This window comes from Cynocephalus volans, chromosome X (genome assembly GCF_027409185.1).
Source record: "Cynocephalus volans isolate mCynVol1 chromosome X, mCynVol1.pri, whole genome shotgun sequence".
NCBI classification, from domain to species: Eukaryota; Metazoa; Chordata; class Mammalia; order Dermoptera; family Cynocephalidae; genus Cynocephalus; species Cynocephalus volans.
In genome coordinates this window covers 103,000,337-103,020,158 of record NC_084478.1, presented here as the reverse complement: position 1 = coordinate 103,020,158, position 19,822 = coordinate 103,000,337, and the positions used below count along the sequence as shown (strand labels likewise).

Below are 19,822 nucleotides of genomic sequence, written 5' to 3'. Positions count from 1 at the left end.
ACCTGTGCACGCATATCTTTTATTCTTATGACAAAGCCCATCATTAAAAAACAAAATACTCTTATATCTCTATAGGTCTGCAGGTCTAAGCAAAATATATTTTTTTCACACCTGCTGAATTGGAAGTAAATGAACTCTTTATTAAATAATTCAAATTACCTGTACCTAGAAATTCCACTGATGGTGCACCTTAGTCTGTGCTTGGTAATTTATATCATACTGTAACTTTATTTTATGAGAGGATATATGAATTCTGAAAGTAACAATTGATCTATTTATTTTTAGATCAGGTTAAAGACAATCCTTTTGAATTTTTCTGGCAATAGTATTTTGTGGAGGAGTCTGTGTATCTCAATTTGCCATGTATTGTGGACTTTATTTGGAAAAGGACTTTTCTTTGCTCTGAAAGCCCATATAAATATACCACATTCCAGCATCTGTTTATTTCAGTTCATAGCATTTTTTAAATGAAGAACATTGTATTTTAAATACAGAATCATTGTACGTTTCAGATAATAGAAGGCTAACATTTTATGCCTTCGGGTTTCCAGTTCATATCCAAGCAAATTAGCAGTTCCATGAAGTTGTCATCTCAAATTGTTCTGGAAACATATAAGGTAAGTTTGTACTTTCAGAAATTTACCAACCAAAGAGACACTGCAGATAACTGGACTTGGAAAAAAGGTAAGGTAGAATAACATATCAAAGACTTTAAAATAAGCTTCTTGTTATTGTTCTGCTCAATGTTATTGTTCTGCTCAAAATTTATTTCTGCATGAAAGTGCTTAGAAAAATCTTGATTACTTTTGGCAGTGTGTCTCAATTAAAAGCAATGCTGAGCAAAAAAATAAAGCTGGAGGCATAACACTACCTGACTTTAAGCTATACTACAAAGCTATAATAACCAAAACAGTATGGTACTGGCATAAAAACAGACACACTGACCAATGGAATAGAATAGAGAATCCAGAAATCAACCCACACACTTACTGCCAGCTGGTCTTTGACAAAGGCATCAAGCCTATTCACTGGGGAAGGGACTGCCTCTTCAGCAAATGGTGCTGGGATAACTGGATATCAATATGCAGGAGAATGAAACTAGATCCATACCTCTCACCATACACTAAAATCAACTCAAAATGGATTAAGGATTTAAATATACACCCTGAAACAATAAAACTTCTTAAAGAAAACATAGGAGAAACACTTCAGGAAATAGGACTGGACACACAGACTTCATGAATACGACCCCAAATGCACGGGCAACCAAAGGAAAAATAAACAAATGGGATTATATCAAACTAAAAAGCTTCTGCACAGCAAAAGAAACAATTAACAGAGTTAAAAGACAACCAACAGAGTGGGAGAAAATATTTGCAAAATATACATCTGACAAAGGATTAATATCCATAATATATAAGGAACTCAAACAACTTTACAAGAAGAAAACAAGCAACCCAATTACAAAATGGGCAAAAGAGCTAAGTAGGCATTTCTCTAAGGAAGATATCCAAATGGCCAACAGACATATGAAAAAATGCTCAACATCACTCAGCATCCGGGAAATGCAAATCAAAACCACACTGAGATACCATGTAACCCCAGTTAGGATGGCTAAAATCCAAAAGACCCTGAACGATAAATGCTGGCGAGGCTGCGGAGAAAAAGGAACTCTCATACATTGTTGGTGGGACTGCAAAATGGTGCAGCCTCTATGGAAAATGGTATGGAGGTTCCTCAAACAATTGCAGATAGATCTACCATACGACCCAGCTATCCCACTATTGGGAATATACCCAGAGGAATAGAAATCATCAAGTCGAAGGTATACCTGTTCCCCAATGTTCATCGCAGCACTCTTTACAATAGCCAAGAGTTGGAACCAGCCCAAATGTCCATCATCAGATGAGTGGATACGGAAAATGTGGTACATCTACACAATGGAATACTACTCAGCTATAAAAACGAATGAAATACTGCCATTTGCAACAACATGGATGGACCTCGAGAGAATTGTATTAAGTGAAACAAGTCAGGCACAGAAAGAGAAATACCACATGTTCTCACTTATTGGTGGGAGCTAAAAATTAATATATAAATTCACACACATACACAGAGACACACACACACACACACACACACACACACACACACACAAACGGGGGGGGGGGAAGAAGATATAACAACCACAATTACTTGAAGTTGATATGACAAGCAAACAGAAAAGACATTGTTTGGGGGGAGGGGGGGAGGGAGGAGGGAGGGAGGTTTTGCTGATGGGGAGCAATAATCAGCCACAATGTATATCGACAAAATTAAAAAAAAAAAAAAAAATGAATATCAATACCTGTCTCCACTTAATGGATTTTTGAGTGACCATGATGAATGTATTGTCAGTGTTTTAACTATGAAAAAATGTTAAATATTTGGAGACTTAGTGTTCATTAAGGAAAACAAGGTACTTGGAGTAGCCTCCTTCCCCTCCCCCAACACATATTTTTACTTATGGTAAATCCTTAAAAAGAATTATTTCTTAACTAATTTTTCATGGGACAATGGTATGTCAATATGACTAGGTAAACTACAGTACAATAAGTGTTCTAATGTCTAGTAAATTAGGTAAATAATGTTCACTATATCCTTTTCTTGGATGCTTTGAAAAGATCTACAAAGAAACAACTTGTTCGATTTTGTTAAACTGATTTTTTTCTAAGTTTATTTAATCAATTATTATTACTATTATTATTTTTTTAGGTATGACAAAAAACATCTTGTGGAAGTAGCCTTCCTGCAGGTATGGCTTAAATAGCATTATTTTTTAAATGAGACTTTTAAAACATTCCCTCTTTATCTTTTTAGTGAATAAAGGTTTTCTTTTGATGTCTTCTCTTTCATGGTTGATATCGGTAATTTGTGTCTTCTTTTTAATTGGCCAATCTGACTAGGGGTTTATCAATTCTATTAATTTTTCTAAAAGCTCTTGATTTTGTTAATTTTGTTCATGATTTGTAAAAAATCTTAATTGATGCAAATATGTTGTACATATTTAGGGGGTACAGTGTGACTTTCCAGTGCATGTAATTGGCCAAACTTTCAAAATCCTCTTTTCTTGCTATTTTGAAATATACAATATATAATTGTTATCCATAGTCACTTCACTGTGTATTGGAACACTAGAACAAACTTCTCCTATCTAACTGGAACTTTGTATCCATTGAACAACCTCTCTACCCACTACCCCCTCCTCCTCACCCTTCCTGGCCTCTGGTAACCACAACTCTACTCTTTACTTCTACGAGATCAACATTTTTAGATTCCACAAATGAGTGAGATCATGTGGTATTTGTCTTTCTGTGCCTGGCTCACCTTGCTTCCCCAAATGACCTCTAGTTCTATCCACATTGCTACACATGACAGGATTTTATTCTTTTTAATGGTGGAATCGTATTCCACTGTGTAGATTTCCTCTTCTAAGAACTAGTTCTTCATATCTTTTTTCCCTTTTCATATTTGTATATTTGTTTTTGTTGTTGTCATTAGCTTTTAGTTTTTTTTCTCTTGATGAATAGAAGCTATTTTTATGTAATGTTGTTAGCCCTTTATTTGTCAAATGTAAAACAAATAATTTCCAAGATTATATACTTTTTTCTCTGTCATTTTTATCTGTTGCTTTTTTTTTTCACTTACTTCTAGATTTTTATAAACAAAATACTTTAAGCATAAAAACTTATAAAAAAGCCAGGGTACTTTCAAAAATTCATGAAAAGATAGAATTAAAACATAATATGAATCTTTCCATGAACTTTTTAAAGTACTCTCATCTTAGAGGAATATCAGCGTATACCTGTGATCGAAAATTAACAAATATTAGGGGCTGGCCCTGACTCACTCGGGAGAGTTTGGTGCTGATAAAATTAACAAATATTAACAGTTTAACGTTATGTCTTTGGATTTGTGCCAGTATTTACTGAGTGCTATGGGCAAGAAACAGTTGCATATGTTTTACAAATATAACCTAATTCATCCTAGAAAGAAACCTATGACAAAGGTAATATTAACTACATTTTTAAAAAATGGATAAATAGCATGCTCAAAGTCTGATAGCATGTAAGATATCCCTCCACACAGAACTTCAGGGGAAGAAATGACCATTTAGGTTTATCTCAGGGATAAAGAGAGGATGCTAATTCCTTTTGATGACTGGATATTCTTCTAGAGAGTACAAAACTGAATTATAACAGATAGCCTTACCCAGGATTATAAAATGTTACTAAGAATTTTCAGTTATAAGAAAAATTTCTGTGTTAGTCTGGCTTTCCTGATATGTGTCTCCAGTTTGTCTCCTTTTATGTAGAGTCTCAAAAGCCCTATATCAAGAAAATTTATAGTTTAGATTTGAAAATTCTTAATGAGTAACATTTCACAACCTTGGGTAAGTCCATTTGTTATAGTTCATTTTTTATAAACATATATAATGAAATGTAAGTGGCTCATTAAAGAATGTATGAGCCCGTGTCATTTCTCATCAATATTTATATTTCCTTCATAATGTTCTGAGTATAAAAATTCCCATTAAGTATTGTTATATACAGGCACTTGGGCTGAATAATGCACTACTTGATATTTTAAAAGTGTAGTATCATTAAGTTCCAGCCCTAGTTCCAAATCTATTAGTTTTATGTATTCTTCTACTTATATTGTAAGTGTTCTTATTATATCCACAAATACACACACCAAATAGTCACAATGTGTAGCATCACAGTATTTAAATGTGACTTTAGAGATGATATGATGCTGTAGAAATTATAAGACATTTTTAACTTGATATTTTGGTTGTTGGTATTTATATATATTGATACATGTTAATATATTTTATTTCATCTCATATTCATTATTCTGTTGAATGAAATAACATACCACAAATATGTAAACATTTGTTCACAGTTATGTATGTGGTCTTAAATTTTTTGTTAATGTAAATAATTCTGATACAAGCATCCTGGTAAATGTTTCCTGAAAGAAGTAGACAAGTGTTTCTGTTGGACATTTAACCATGGAATAAAGTGCATGCACAATTTATTACACATTGACAAATTGCTCTATAAACTAATTTTACCAATTGACACTTGCATTAGCAGACTGCTCTTCCCCCACATCCTAGTCCATTGCTACTCAAGGGGTGGTCCACTGACCAGTGCAGCTCCATGAACTGTTTGGTACAGGTCAGCACCAAAATAAGTACAGTAATTGAGAGTAAGAATTGTCCTAGTCAACGCTTAGTATGAGTAAACTTTTTAATATTTGCTAATATCATGGAGATGATAATATTCTAGATATTTTATTTTCATTTTCTTAAATATATTAGAGAGTCTGAGTTTTCTCTTTTGTTCACATCCAACATCCATTTTCCTACCCATGTTAATTGTTACTAATTTTTAGTGCCATTTTATATTCAGAAGAATAATCTTTTGTTGTAAGCATTTTCTTCTGATCTTTTGCTTCTCTTTTTTAATGTTATCAAACATACATAAAATACATATTTTCTTGGTGCTTGCAGCATGATACACATCTTACTAGGTAAAGCAAATACGACAATAAGCAAGCCAAATTTTTGAAATTGAGGAGTTTACATCCCGATGTGTATGTGTGGGGTAGGAGAGAGGGGTAAGGAGACATAGAGACAGACCTTAACTGTGTTACTTAAAGAAAGTAGAATAAGTTAATAGTGAAAAGAACAAAGGGATAGAGGGGAGAGTTTATTCAGGCAGATCAAACAAAGAAGTTCTTTCTCAGAAGGGTGATATTTGAGTTGACTTGAACACGAAAGGAGGAAACTACAGAACTACCTGGAAAAATTGGTTTTCAAACAGATGGAGTAGCAAGTACTACAGCCTGCAAGGAAAAATACATGCTATGGACAAGCAACAGATAGAGCAGCTTAGTAGTAGCCTAGGAGAAAAATGGTGGTATGTGAGACCAGTGAGGTGGAAAAGGATCAGGTACTAAAGGGCCTAAGGGGGCCAAAGAAAGAATTAGCTCAAGTGTCTTTTCTCTAGGAGAAAATAGTCAACTATTAGGAATTTCATTTAGTTTCAGTTAATAGTGTTCATTTTATTCTAATTGCAATGAGAATCCACTGGAAGCTGTTAAGGAAAAGAGTGTAATTTATTCAGCTTTATCAAAATGTATCTGGCTGCTTTGTGGAGATTATGCCATAGATGGCCAACAGTAGGAACAGAAATAGCATTTCAATTCTTGTTCCGTTAGTGTCATGGCAGCTTAGACCAGGAATGTAGATTGGAATTGATGAGAAAAGATCATACCCAAATTAACAGAAATGCTCTTATTTCACATGTGAGAGAAAGTGAGAAATCAAAGATGATACCAAGTACTTGGCCTAAGCAATAGGAGAAAAGTCAAGTGCCATTTGTTGAGCTCCACAATATTCCAAGAGGAAAAAATAGGGGGATATAGTTAAGAATTTATTGGATGAATTAAGTTTTAAAGGATTATTAGACATTTGAGTGGTGATATTGAGAAAGCTTATGCATATACGCATTGCAGCTCAGGTCTGAGGTTTAGATTTGAGAATCATCAGTGTATCAACGATATTCAAAGTTGTAAGTCTAAATTATACCACACAGGGAAAGAATGTAGAGGGAAAGAATGGGTACAAAAGAGCAGCCTTAAGGGCTAGCCAGTTAGCTCAGTTGGTTAGAGAGCAGTGTTACAACACCAAGGTCAAAGGCTCAGATCCTCTTACTGGCCAGCTGCCAAAAAGAAAAAAAAAAAAAAAAGCATCCAGTAATACTTTATTATATAGAGTTCCACTGCAGGAGGTGGAACCAGTAAAAGAGATTAAGTCACAACTGTTATTAAGGTAAAAGTGAATAGAAATGGAACATTATTGAGCAATAAAAAGAAACATACTACTGACATGTGCTATAATATGAACGAACCTCAAAAACATTATTCTAAGGCAAAGAATCAAGGTGCAAATGACTCTGTGGACTGTATGATACTATTTTTATGAAATGTCCAGATCAAGCAAGTCTATAGAGAAAGAAATGAATTTGTTTCTGCCTGGGTGAGATGGTGGAAATGGGGATTGCCTGAAAATGAGCATGAGGGATCTCTTTGGGATGATGGAAATCTTCTAAAACTGAGTTGGTGTGATGGTTGCACAGCACTGTAAATTTACTAAAAATCATTGAATTGTATGTGCAAACTTTGTGAATTTATAAATTATTCTTCTATAAAGCTGTTAAGGGAAACACCAAACCTTGGTAAATGTAGTATCCTTGGAGACTAGAGAATTACATTTTTCCAAAAGTAATTTGCAGCCAACAGTGCCAGATGTTGCTAAGGGTCCAAACATGATGATGACACTGGCCTTGGTAAATAAGGATTGTTTACGATGGTGATAAGAATTCTTAAAGAGTAACTTTCCTTTAGCAAAATGGTGGCTGATTCCTCACAGTCTTTCCACTTTGACACTTCTTGGTACTTATATAAGAGTAGAATAGATGAACCTTGAACTTTTTTGTCAAGTTATATAAATATTAGAATTTCATTTTTTGCTGCATTTAGTTTCCAGATTAATTTGGAAAGGAATTACATTTTTAAAATGCTTATTCTTCCCATACAGTAATATGCAAAAAGGCAGCTACAAGAGGAATTTTCTGTCTGGTGATAATTTTGCTGCAACACATCTGGATTGTATCTCTTTGAAAATCAACAATAAGCTCCAAAGAAAATTTATTTATTTATTTATTTATTTATTTACTTATTTTAAATTTTATTTTCTCGATATACATTGTGGCTGATTTTTGCTCCCCATCACCAAAACCTCCCTCCCTTCTCCCTCCCCCCCGCCCCCCCAACAATGTCTTTTCTGTTTGCTTGTCGTATCAACTTCAAGTAATTGTGGTTGTTATATCTTCTTCCCCCCCCCCGGTTGTGTGTGTGTGTGTGTGTGTGTGTGTGTGAATTTATATATTAATTTTTAGCTCCCACCAATAAGTGAGAACATGTGGTATTTCTCTTTCTGTGCCTGACTTGTTTCACTTAATATAATTCTCTCGAGGTCCATCCATGTTGTTGCAAATGGCAGTGTTTCATTCGTTTTTATAGCTGAGTAGTATTCCATTGTGTAGATGTACCACATTTTCCGTATCCACTCATCTGATGATGGACATTTGGGCTGGTTCCAACTCTTGGCTATTGTAAAGAGTGCTGCGATGAACATTGGGGAACAGGTATACCTTTGACTTGATGATTTCCATTCCTCTGGGTATATTCCCAACAGTGGGATAGCTGGGTCGTATGGTAGATCTATCTGCAGTTGTTTGAGGAACCTCCATACCATTTTCCATAGAGGCTGCACCATTTTGCAGTCCACCAACAATATATGAGAGTTCCTTTTTCTCCGCAACCTTGCCAGCATTTATCGTTCATAGTCTTTTGGATTTTAGCCATCCTAACTGGGGTTAGGTGGTATCTCAGTGTGGTTTTGATTTGCATTTCCCGGATGCTGAGTGATGTTGAGCATTTTTTCATATGTCTGTTGGCCATTTGTATATCTTCCTTAGAGAAATGCCTACTTAGCTCTTTTGCCCATTTTTTAATTGGGTTGCTTGTTTTCTTCTTGTAAAGTTGTTTGAGTTTCTTGTATATTCTGGATATTAATCCTTTGTCAGATGTATATTTTGCAAATATTTTCTCCCACACTGTTGGTTGTCTTTTAACTCTGTTAATTGTTTCTTTTGCTGTGCAGAAGCTTTTTAGTTTGATATAATCCCATTTGTTTATTTTTCCTTTGGTTGCCCGTGCTTTTGGGGTCGTGTTCATGAAGTCTGTGTCCAGTCCTATTTCCTGAAGTGTTTCTCCTATGTTTTCTTTAAGAAGTTTTATTGTTTCAGGGTGTATATTTAAATCCTTAATCCATTTTGAGTTGATTTTAGTATACGGTGAGAGGTATGGATCTAGTTTCATTCTCCTGCATATGGATATACAGTTATCACAGCACCATTTGCTGAAGAGGCAGTCCCTTCCCCAGTGAATAGGCTTGGTGCCCTTGTCAAAGATCAGATGGCAGTAAGTGTGTGGGTTGATTTCTGGATTCTCTATTCTATTCCATTGGTCAGTGTGTCTGTTTTTATGCCAGTGCCATACTGTTTTGGTTATTATAGCTTTGTAGTATAGCTTAAAGTCAGGTAGTGTTATGCCTCCAGCTTTATTTTTTTTGCTCAGCATTGCTTTGGCTATGCGTGGTCTTTTATTGTTCCATATAAATGTCTGGATAGTTTTTTCCATTTCTGAGAAAAATGTCTTTGGAATTTTGATGGGGATTGCATTGAATTTGTATATCACTTTGGGTAGTATGGACATTTTCACTATGTTGATTCTTCCAATCCAAGAGCATGGAATATCTTTCCATCTTCTTGTATCCTGTCTAATTTCTCTCAGCTGTGGTTTGTAGTTCTCATGATAGAGATTTTTCACATCCTTGGTTAACTCAATTCCTAAGTATTTTATTTTTTTGGTGGCTATTGTAAATGGGCAGGCTTTCTTGATTTCTCTTTCTGCATGTTCACTATTGGAGAAAAGAAATGCTACTGATTTTTGTGTGTTGATTTTGTATCCTGCTACTGTGCTGAAATCATTTATCAATTCCAGCAGTTTTTTTGTAGAGGTTTTAGGCTGTTCGATATATAGGATCATGTCATCTGCAAACAGGGACAGTTTGACTTCATCTTTTCCAATCTGGATGCCCTTTATTTCCTTCTCTTCTCTGATTGCTCTGGCTAGTACTTCCAACACTATGTTGAATAGGAGTGGTGAGAGTGGGCATCCTTGTCTAGTTCCTGTTCTTAAAGGAAAATCTTTCAGCTTTTCCCCATTCAGGATGATATTGGCAGTGAGTTTGGCATATATGGCTTTAATTATGTTGAGATACTTTCCCTCTATACCTAACTTATAGAGGGTCTTTGTCAAGAATGAGTGCTGAACTTTATCAAATGCTTTTTCAGCATCTATAGAGATGATCATGTGGTCCTTGTGTTAGAGTTTATTAATATGGTGTATCACATTTATTGATTTGCGTATGTTGAACCAACCTTGCATCCCTGGAATGAATCCCACTTGATCGTGATGAATAATTTTTTGTATGTGTTGCTGTATTCTGTTTGCTAGTATTTTAGTGAGGATTTTTGCATCTATATTCATCAAGGATATCGGCCTGTAGTTTTCTTTGTTGGTTATATCTTTACCTGGTTTTGGTATCAGGATGATGTTTGTTTCGTAGAATGAGTTTGGGAGATTTGCGTCCATTTCAATCTTTTGGAATAGTTTGTAAAGAATCGGTGTCAATTCCTCTTTGAATATTTGGTAAAATTCTGCTGTGAATCCATCTGGTCCTGGGCTTTTCTTTGTTGGGAGCCTTCTGATAACAGCTTCAATCTCCTTTATTGTTATTGGTCTGTTCAAATTTTCTACGTCTTCATGGTTCAGTTTTGGGAGCTTGTGTGTGTCCAGAATTTATCCATTTCCTCCAGATTTTCAAATTTGTTGGCGTATAGTTGTTTATAGTAGTCTCGAATGATTCCTTGTATTTCAGATGAATCAGTTGTAATTTCACCTTTTTCATTTCTAATTTTTGTTATTTGAGTCTTCTCTCTTCTTTTTTTTGTTAGCCATGCTAATGGTTTGTCAATTTTATTTATCTTTTCAAAAAACCAACTTTTGGATTCATTGATCTTTTGAATTGTTTTTTGGTTTTCAATTTCATTCAGTTCTGCTCTGATCTTAATGATTTCTTTCCGTCTGCTAACTTTAGGTTTGGATTGTTCTTGTTTTTCTAGTTCTTTAAGGTGAAGTGTTAGGTTGTTCACTTGCCATCTTTCCATTCTTCTGAAGTGAGCGTTTAATGCAATAAATTTCCCCCTCAATACTGCTTTTGCAGTATCCCACAGGTTTTGGTATGATGTATCATTGTTTTCATTAGTTTCAATAAATTTTTTGATTTCCTGCTTGGTTTCTTCTTGGACCCATATGTCATTGAGTAGAATGCTGTTTAATTTCCATGTGTTTGTATAGTTTCCAGAGTTTCGTTTGTTATTATTTTCTAGTTTTAATCCATTGTGGTCTGAGAAGATACATGGGATAATTCCAATTTTTTTGAATTTATTGAGACTTGATTTGTGACCTAATATGTGATCTATCCTGGAGAATGATCCATGTGCTGATGAGAAGAATGAATATTCTGAGGTTGTTGGGTGGAATGTTCTGTAGATATCTGCCAATTCCAATTGGTCTAGAGTCTTGTTTAGATCTTGTGTTTCTCTACTGATTCTTTGCCTAGATGATCTGTCTAATATTGACAGTGGGGTGTTCAGGTCCCCTGCTATTATGGTATTAGTGTCTATTTCCTTCTTTAGGTCTAATAGAGTTTGTTTTATAAATCTGGCTGCTCCAACATTGGGTGCGTACATATTTATGATTGTTATGTCTTCTTGATGGATCAGTCCTTTTATCATTAAGTAGTGTCCCTCATTGTCTCTTTTTATGGTTTTTAGTTTAAAGTCTATTTTGTCAGATATAAGAATAGCTACTCCAGCTCGTTTTTCTTTTCTGTTTGCATGGTAAATCTTTTTCCATCCTTTCACTCTTAGTCTGTGTGAATCTTTATGGGTGAGGTGGGTCTCTTGAAGGCAGCATATAGTTGGGTCCTCCTTTTTGATCCAGTCAGCCAGTCTGTGTCTTTTGATTGGGGAATTTAAGCCTTTTACATTAAGAGTTGTTATTGAAAGGTGTTGATTTATTCCTAGCATTTTGTTGGTTGTTTGGTTGTCTTAGGTGTCTTTTGTTCCTTGCTTTCTGATTTACTGTTTGGTTTCTGTGTTTGTTGGTTCCTTAGGTTGTAGACAGAGTTTTTGTTTGCTTGTTTTCTCTTCATGAATGCCATTTTTATTATACTAGTGGGTTTTGATTTTTCTTGGGTTTTTATGGCAGTGGTAGTTATTTTTCAGGAACCAAACCCAGTACTCCCTTCAGGATTTCTTGTAAGGGTGGTCGTGTGGTAGTGAACTCCCACAGTTTTTGTTTGTCTGAGAAATAAACTATTTGCCCTTCATTTCGGAAGGATAGCCTTGCAGGGTAAAGTATTCTTGGCTGGCAATCTTTGTCTTTTAGTATTTTGAAAATATCATCCCATTCCTTTCTAGCTTTTAGGGTTTGTGATGAAAAGTCTGATGTTAACCTGATTGGGGCTCCCTTATAGGTGATTTGACACTTCTCTCTTGCAGCTTTTAAGATTCTCTCTTTATCTCTGAGTTTTGCCAATTTGACTATGACATGTCTTGGAGAAGGTCTTTTTGGGTTGAATACATTTGGAGATCGTTGAGCTTCCTGGATCTGAAGATCTGTGATTTTTCCTATACCTGGGAAGTTTTCTGCCACTGTTTTGTTGAATATGTTTTCAATAGAATCTCCATTTTCCTCCCCTTCTGGAATACCCATGACTCGGATATTTGAGCGCTTAAGGTTGTCTGATATCTCTCTCAGATTTTCTTCCATGTCCTTGATTCTTTTTTCTTTCTTTTTGTCTGCTTGTGTTATTTCAAACAGCCCATCTTCAAGTTCAGAGGTTCTCTCTTCAACTTCGACAAGCCTGCTGGTTAAACTCTCCGTTGTGTTTTTTATTTCGCTGAATAACTTCTTCAGTTCAGTAAGTTCTGCTACATTTTTTTTCAGGACATTGATTTCTTTGTACATTTCCTCTTTCAGATCCTGTATACTTTTCCTCATTTCATCATGATGTCTAGCTGTGTTTTCTTGTATCTCATTCAGTTTCCTTAGAATTATCACTCGAAATTCCTTGTCAGTCATTTCAAGGGCTTCTTGTTGTATAAGATCTAGAGTTTGAGATTTATTAACTTTTGGTGGTGTACTTTCTTGATTTTTTGTATTTCTGGTATCTTTTTTTGATGTTTATTCATTGTGGCAGGGGGTTTCACAGTCCACTGGCTTGAGACTAATGAATAACTAGGATGTTGCTGTGGTTGCCAATTTCGTATGGCTACCTCCGTGGCTGCTCAGTTGGCCTCTAGTGCCTTGTGTGTGTGGTTGCCTTGGGTCTGGGGCTTCTCCGGGGAGCCACCTTTCTGGTCAGCTTGGACTCTGCTGGGCTGGTGGATCACATACCACAGGGTGTGTGATCGCTGTTGAGCTTTCACTTCCTGTGCAGGACTTCTCCCTGTTCCGTGTGCTCTGGCCCAGGCTGTTTGATCATGCAGTGGCGACCCCACCGGGTGTATGGTTTCTGTCGAGTCTCCGCCTCCCTGGTCACATGTCTCCCCACTCTGTGCGCACTGTGCTGGGCTGGGGCTTGTCTTCTGCAATCCTCGTCTATCAGTTGGGCCTTCAAGACCCTGCTCCTCACCGCCTTGCCCAGGAAGTCTACCAGGTTTCTGCTAGGCACAGACGACCGGTCGCTCTGGGTGCCTTTGTAGCACTGTGTAGATCTTTCTCGGGACTTGTTCACCTTTGTATCCCCCCGGTATAAACCGAGTCTAGTGCCCGCCTGCAGCCTGCTCTCCGGCAGGTTCAAGCGGACCTGGGAACTCTCCTACCACACTATTCCCAACCAGAAATTCGTTAGGCTTTTTTTTTCCAAACTGGTGGCCGCAGAGATGGTATCTGCCTCCCAGTAACAGGAAGTTTACCAGGGGCCGGAGTCCAGGGTGTGGTGGAGTGACAGTCAGCCCGCCCATACTTCCTTGCCCTCCCAACACTGGCCGGGGACACCCCACGCCACCAACCCGCCAGAGAACCACGGAGGGAGTGGGAGGGGAGGACAGCCCGCAGGCTCCAGAAAGCCCCATGCCAGGCCAAGCAAGTGGGAGGGCTCAGTGGCGGCCGAGCCGGGCGGAGCTGCCCGGACCTGGGAAAATGGAGGGAGCCCCGGGGTGGTGAGTGGCCTGGTGATGCAGGCGGGAGTCGGGTGGGCATCTGCCACCCACAGGACTGGTCCAGGGGTCACTCACAGTGCTGTGCCAGGTCGGGCGCTCACTCTCTGTCTCTGGTTTGCCGCCTTCCCCGTTCTCGGCTGCTGCCGCCTCGGGCTGTTCAGTCGTGGCGCAGCTCGGGCGCTCCCAGGAATCTTCTTTAATGCCGGCCTGAAACCTCGAATCCTGAATAGGGCAGCTGGCCGCCTTCAGCGCGGCCCCGGCCTCCGGGATCCTGTCTGCATCCACAGCAGCCCCGGCACCCTGTTCCCTGTTTCGAGACTTGCTTTTGCAGCTAAGAAACAGTTCTTTTCCTGCTCCACACTTCAAAGCTGTTGCCTGTAAATGAGGCAGCCTCTCCTGCCGGGGGTAAAGTGGCGGTCACCCCCCACGACCGGCCAGTAGCAGCGGTCCTCCCTTAAGAGATGGCAAGAGGAAGGTCCACAAGTTTCCTGGCTGCCTGAGGCCCAGTGGCCACCTTTTCCACCTCAGCTACTCCGCGCCAGCCACCGCAGCCACCGCCATCTTGAAAGTCCTCCAAAGAAAATTTAACTCAACATCAAGGTACGTATGTTCAGAAGGAAAATTATGTTACCACTTTTAATTCAGAGCAGGAGCTTGTTATTCCAGCTTACACAGATAAATTCACCCAACAACTAGAGGAAACAAATTTGTTGGAAAATCCTCAGGAACCTGCTGGATCCTCAAGCAATAATATTCAACCTACCACAACCTCGGTCATCACTGAAGTATTTTATGTGCCTCTAGAGAGGAAAAAGTATGTGAGACAGTTTGGAGAAGGTAGGCAAGGAAAATTCTGTCTAAACATCATGCAAGGAACTGGTGCCAACCTACAATTAACTTTTGTCAAAGACCATGGCCTCTACATTACGGTCTCTGGTAATCTAGAAGCCGTCATAAAAGCTCAGGACAAACTTTTTGCGTGGTTTCAGGAAGAAGTTTTAACTACAGTTTCTATTCCTGAAGAACATCATTATTTTGTTAAAGGCAAGACTGAAGGAAAACGAAAAGGCTTGGAACAAAAAGTTGGAACTAATGCCCAGATTTTATGCCCAGATAACTACAGCAATGTTGACACAAAAGAGGTCATGAAGAAAACCCCACAGGAAGTCTTATTTATATCTGCTAAACAAGAGAAGTGTGATGTAGAGAGGTTAGGTGTGGAAAAGGTATGTCATCCCATCATCATTGGGCCATACAATAAAACTATTGACATTATACAGGAAAGAGAGGCACAGATCCATATTCCACCACCAAGTGCCAGTAAAACAGAAATAGTTTTTACAGGAAGACAGCAGCAACTACATCAGGCTGAGGCTTATGTAAAAGAGGGTTTGAGAATACCCAAAAGAAAACCACAAACATAAATGTGGACATGAAATTGCAGCACACATATACCATATGTCCCAAGAGCAATTCTGTGCAGGAGGCCCTGGAAAGAACTGGAGTGTCAGTAGAGACCTCACACTCAGAGAGCACATCAGATTCTGTGGCATACCAAGATGAGCCTGAAAGTTTAGGAGAGGCATTTACTGAAGCCTATTGGAAGGCCAAAGGTTACCTTGTTTCCTCCATCTCTGCACCTTTCTGGCTTCATAGGTTTATTATTGGTAAGATAGGTGAGACTATATCCAAAATAATTCACAGCATGTCAAAAGTTTGTATAGAGTTTACTGGAGAAGATAAAATTACCCTAAAAGGACCAGTAGAAGATGCGAATTATGCTCAAAAACAAATTGAGATCATAGTCAAAGATCTATTTAACAGAATGGATTATGCAGAGATCAGTATTGACTATAAATTTCACAAGCATCTGATAGGGAAGAATGGTGCTGTCATAAACAGAATTGAAGAAAATAATAAGGTTTCTGTGTTAATCTTACCTGAACATGAAAAAAATAACTTGATCAGAATTGACGGAGAATCTCTGGGTGTCCAACAGGCCAAGAGAGAACTTCTTGAACTTGCTCCTAATGTAGAAAATCATCAAAACAAGGACTTAATCATTGAGCAAAAATTTCATGGTGCAATCATTGGGTGGAAAGGTGAACGCATCCATGACATCTGTAAGAAATTCCCAGAAGTTATGATTAATTTTCCAGACCCAGCACAAAAAAGTGACATCATCCAACTTAGAGAGCCAAAACATGAATTAGAAAAATGCACACTATTTGGAGAACGTGGTGACAGACATTGTAGAAAATAGCTACTCCATAACTATTCCCATCTTCAAAAAGCTTCACAAAAATATCATTGGAAAAGGAGGTGAAAACATCAAGAGAATCTGTGCAACAAGCAACACCAAGATTAATCTTCCACCAGCAAGTAGCAACTCAGAGAATATTGTCATTAAGGGAAAGCCAGAAAACTGTGAAATAGCTTATAAATCGATTCTTTCAATTCAGAAAGATATAGCTAACATATCAGAAGTGGAAATTCGTATTCCTTCTGATTTACACAAATCCCTTGTTGACTCCAAAGACTGTTTGATCGGTTCAATCTTAAAAGAATGTGGGAAGATCCAAATTCATTTTCCAAGAAAGAACTCTGGCCTTCAAAGAGTCATTATTAAGGGCCTTGCCCAAAGTGTTGAAAAGGCCAAGAAAAAGCTGCTGCAGCTAGCAGAAGAAAAGCAAACCAAGAGTTATGCTGTGGCACTCCATGTCAAATCACAGTATCAACAATTTCTCATGAGTAAAACTGGTGGCAATGTTCCCAAAGTCAGTGATGAGACTGGAGTGCATGTTCATTTCCCTACTCCTGAGGAAAAGGATCGAGAATTGCTAACTATCTCAGGGACAGAGGAGGCTGTCAAAAACGTACAAAAGAAACTAGAGGATTTAGTTAAAAGCCTAGATAATGTGATAGAAGATAAAATACTGGTAAATCCAAAGTACCACCATCACTTTATTATGCAAAGGGGCCAGGTTCTACGGGACATGACTGAGGAATATGGTGGTGTGATTATTAATTTCTCATGTTCAGGAAAACAGAGCAACAGAGTCACAATCAAAGGATCAAAGCCTTGTGTAGAAGCAGCCAAGAAACATATTCAGGAAATTATTGTATGCTTAGATTCCCAAGTCACAACAGCATGTGTTATTCCCCAGAAGTTCCATCATTCTGTCATGGGACCAATGGGTTCTGGAATCTAACAAATCACTGATTATAATGTTCAAATCAAAGTCCCAGACAGAAAGGAGAGCCCAGTTAATAATATAGAGCCTGTTGTTCAGGAAAATGGAAAAGAAATTGAAGAAAAGAGCACTAAAGTGTCTGCTTCTATTTCCCCAAGGAAATGTGACACCATATTTGTAGCAGGACAAAAGGAAAAGTGTGAAGCAGCCACAGAAGCTCTTGAAGATTTAATTCCTATCACTGGTAAAGTAAATGTGCCCTCTGACCTTCACTGTTACATCATTGGTCAGAAAGGTAGTGGGATACACAAAATAATGGATGAGTTTGAAGTGAATATACAAGTACCAGCACCTGGATTAGAGTTGGATGTCATTTTCATCACTGGCCTTGCTGCAAATGTGGAACAAGCTAAGGCTAGATTACAAGAATGAGTCAAGGCTTTACAAACTGAAATAGAAGATCAAGCATCAAGAAATTTTACACTAAAGTTCACTCTAGACCCCAAATATTACCCCAAGATCATTGGTCGAAAGGGGTTAATAATTACTCATATTTGCTTAGAACATAAAGTAAGTATCCATTTTCCATGTAAAGAGAGCAGTGAGATACAAGACCAAATCGTCATCACTGGATGTGAAAAAAACACTTTAGCTGCCCGGAATGCAATAATGAAAATGGTGCATAAGTTTGAAAAAATAGTTACTAAGCAAATCTCAATAAATCATCGTGTTCATAGACACATTATTGGATGCCATGGAAAAACCATTGATAAAATCATGAATCAATTACATGTAGACATCAGTTTCACTCCGAAAGGGGCCTCAGATCCAAATGTTGACACTGTGACTGGACTTCCTGATAAAGTCACAAAAGCAATTGATCACATCCTCATTCTAGAGGAGCATTATCTGTCTGTTATCATAAAGCATGAATCTCAGCAGGACCATATGAAGAGTGTTTCTCTGTGTGATGTATCCACTACTGCATCCAAGAGTTTGGCAATAAAATATGTTCCCTGTACTATGAACACTATTCAAAAGACCCATGACATAAACAGCTCTGAAGACGTTCCCAGCTCAGGAATCTCTCCCTTGGAGATGCAGAGAGCAATGTACACATTTCTTCTTAGATCTTCAAGATATGTTATAGTGAAAGTGAAGTGCTCAATCTTTTATTCATGCGGTAATTACCAATTTAGTTCTAATTTCCACTCAGGACCTGTTCTTGACATTTCTTTTATAGGACAGACTTTTCATTGTTTTAAACATGATTCATTAAAATATTAAACAAATACCACATGCTTTCTAAATTTCATGTTCTGCTCAGCATGTCATTATTCACTTAACCTTCATTATGAGAACTCAACAACTGTGGCAAGGAGACTACATCTATGTCAGCATCCCAAGGTATAAATCTCTTTCACTTCACAAAAACTAAAACTGATTGTGCTTTTTACTTTTTTTCTTCATGCCTTCTTATTTGCATTACTTCAATTCTCTTTTATAAAGTACAGCCAGCTTTTTGCCAACCTATAATGGCTCACAGAATAGAGATAAAAGAACAAATGTTGGCCAGTGTGATTAGGTGCTGTGTATGGTGTTGGAATATTTGCATATCAAAAATGGCAAAGCAGTGACATTAGAGAGGACAAGAAAGACTAAAGAATCCTAAAGAATGTAATATCAATGCGAATGGCTTTAGTTTTCAGAAAATGGTCCTACCATTTGGGGGCTTGAGACTTCTATGGTTTTTTCATTCCCCAAGCACACCTTTCAGAAGTCCTCCTTGGGGAAAAATGTCAAACTCAAGAAGAAACTGTGTTTTAATCTTCTTTTCAGTGATCTTCTAAGTCCAGTAAAGCTTTAATGTAATGGTGTCAAGTGTTATTTTAGTGCTAAGCTATTTTAGTGGATGCTGTGGTCAGTAATCAAACCCCCCTCCCCTCCCCAACACACACACACACCCCACAGGACTGAAGCACTGACTGTCTAATCTGCTGCTGCTATAAAGCTGATGTCTAGCATCTACATACATCCACTCCCGGTATTTTCCTTATCTGAAGTGAGCCACCTTGCCCAAGGTTATGCCCCCTTCCCAGGAGCAGTCTCAATCCACTGACTGGACAGTGTGGGGTCATAAATAGTGAGCCCCCTTTTCACATTTTAGAACTCTGCATGACCATCACAAATCTAGAGCTCACTCTGAGCTCAGCTGAGTCCTTTGTGGTGACTGTATCAGAGCTTAACTCTTCTGCCCAACTCAATTTTGTTCATTCCTCTAAAGGCATTTATCTTAAGAACATTCCCCAGTAAACTTCCTGCATCCAAAGCCTTTGTTTCAGGGCCTTATGCAGTTGTAATTATTACGATGAATTGATCTGAGAAATATCCTTATAAAGGATCTGAGGACTTGTCAAGGAAGGGAAGATAGAGACAAATCTTTACTATTAGTGATTACGTCTAGATCTTAAGGAGTGGCTTATTTTCTTTTAAATGTCAGGTTTCTGTGCCTGCATATTGCCTTTCCAGAACACCATAACAAATGCCTAAGGCCACCTGTAATTTAATAGCTCTTAATTTTAGCTTTTTGGTTTTTGCTATAACACTTTTAATTAGAGGCTTTGCATGCTAATGTGCAAATTTTGACACCATCATTCA

General features: G+C 37.9%; 1 protein-coding gene across 1 annotated transcript in view; it reads left to right on the top strand.

Moving 5' to 3' along the window:
- LOC134368150 (vigilin-like) overlaps positions 1-19,822 on the top strand; it is a 51,712-nt gene that overhangs the window by 14,799 nt on the left and 17,091 nt on the right. Inside the window, 3 exon segments of the mRNA XM_063084700.1 lie at positions 14,616-15,356; positions 15,359-16,193; positions 16,195-18,347. Of these exon segments, the coding sequence (XP_062940770.1) occupies positions 14,616-15,356; positions 15,359-16,193; positions 16,195-18,347 (3,729 nt within the window).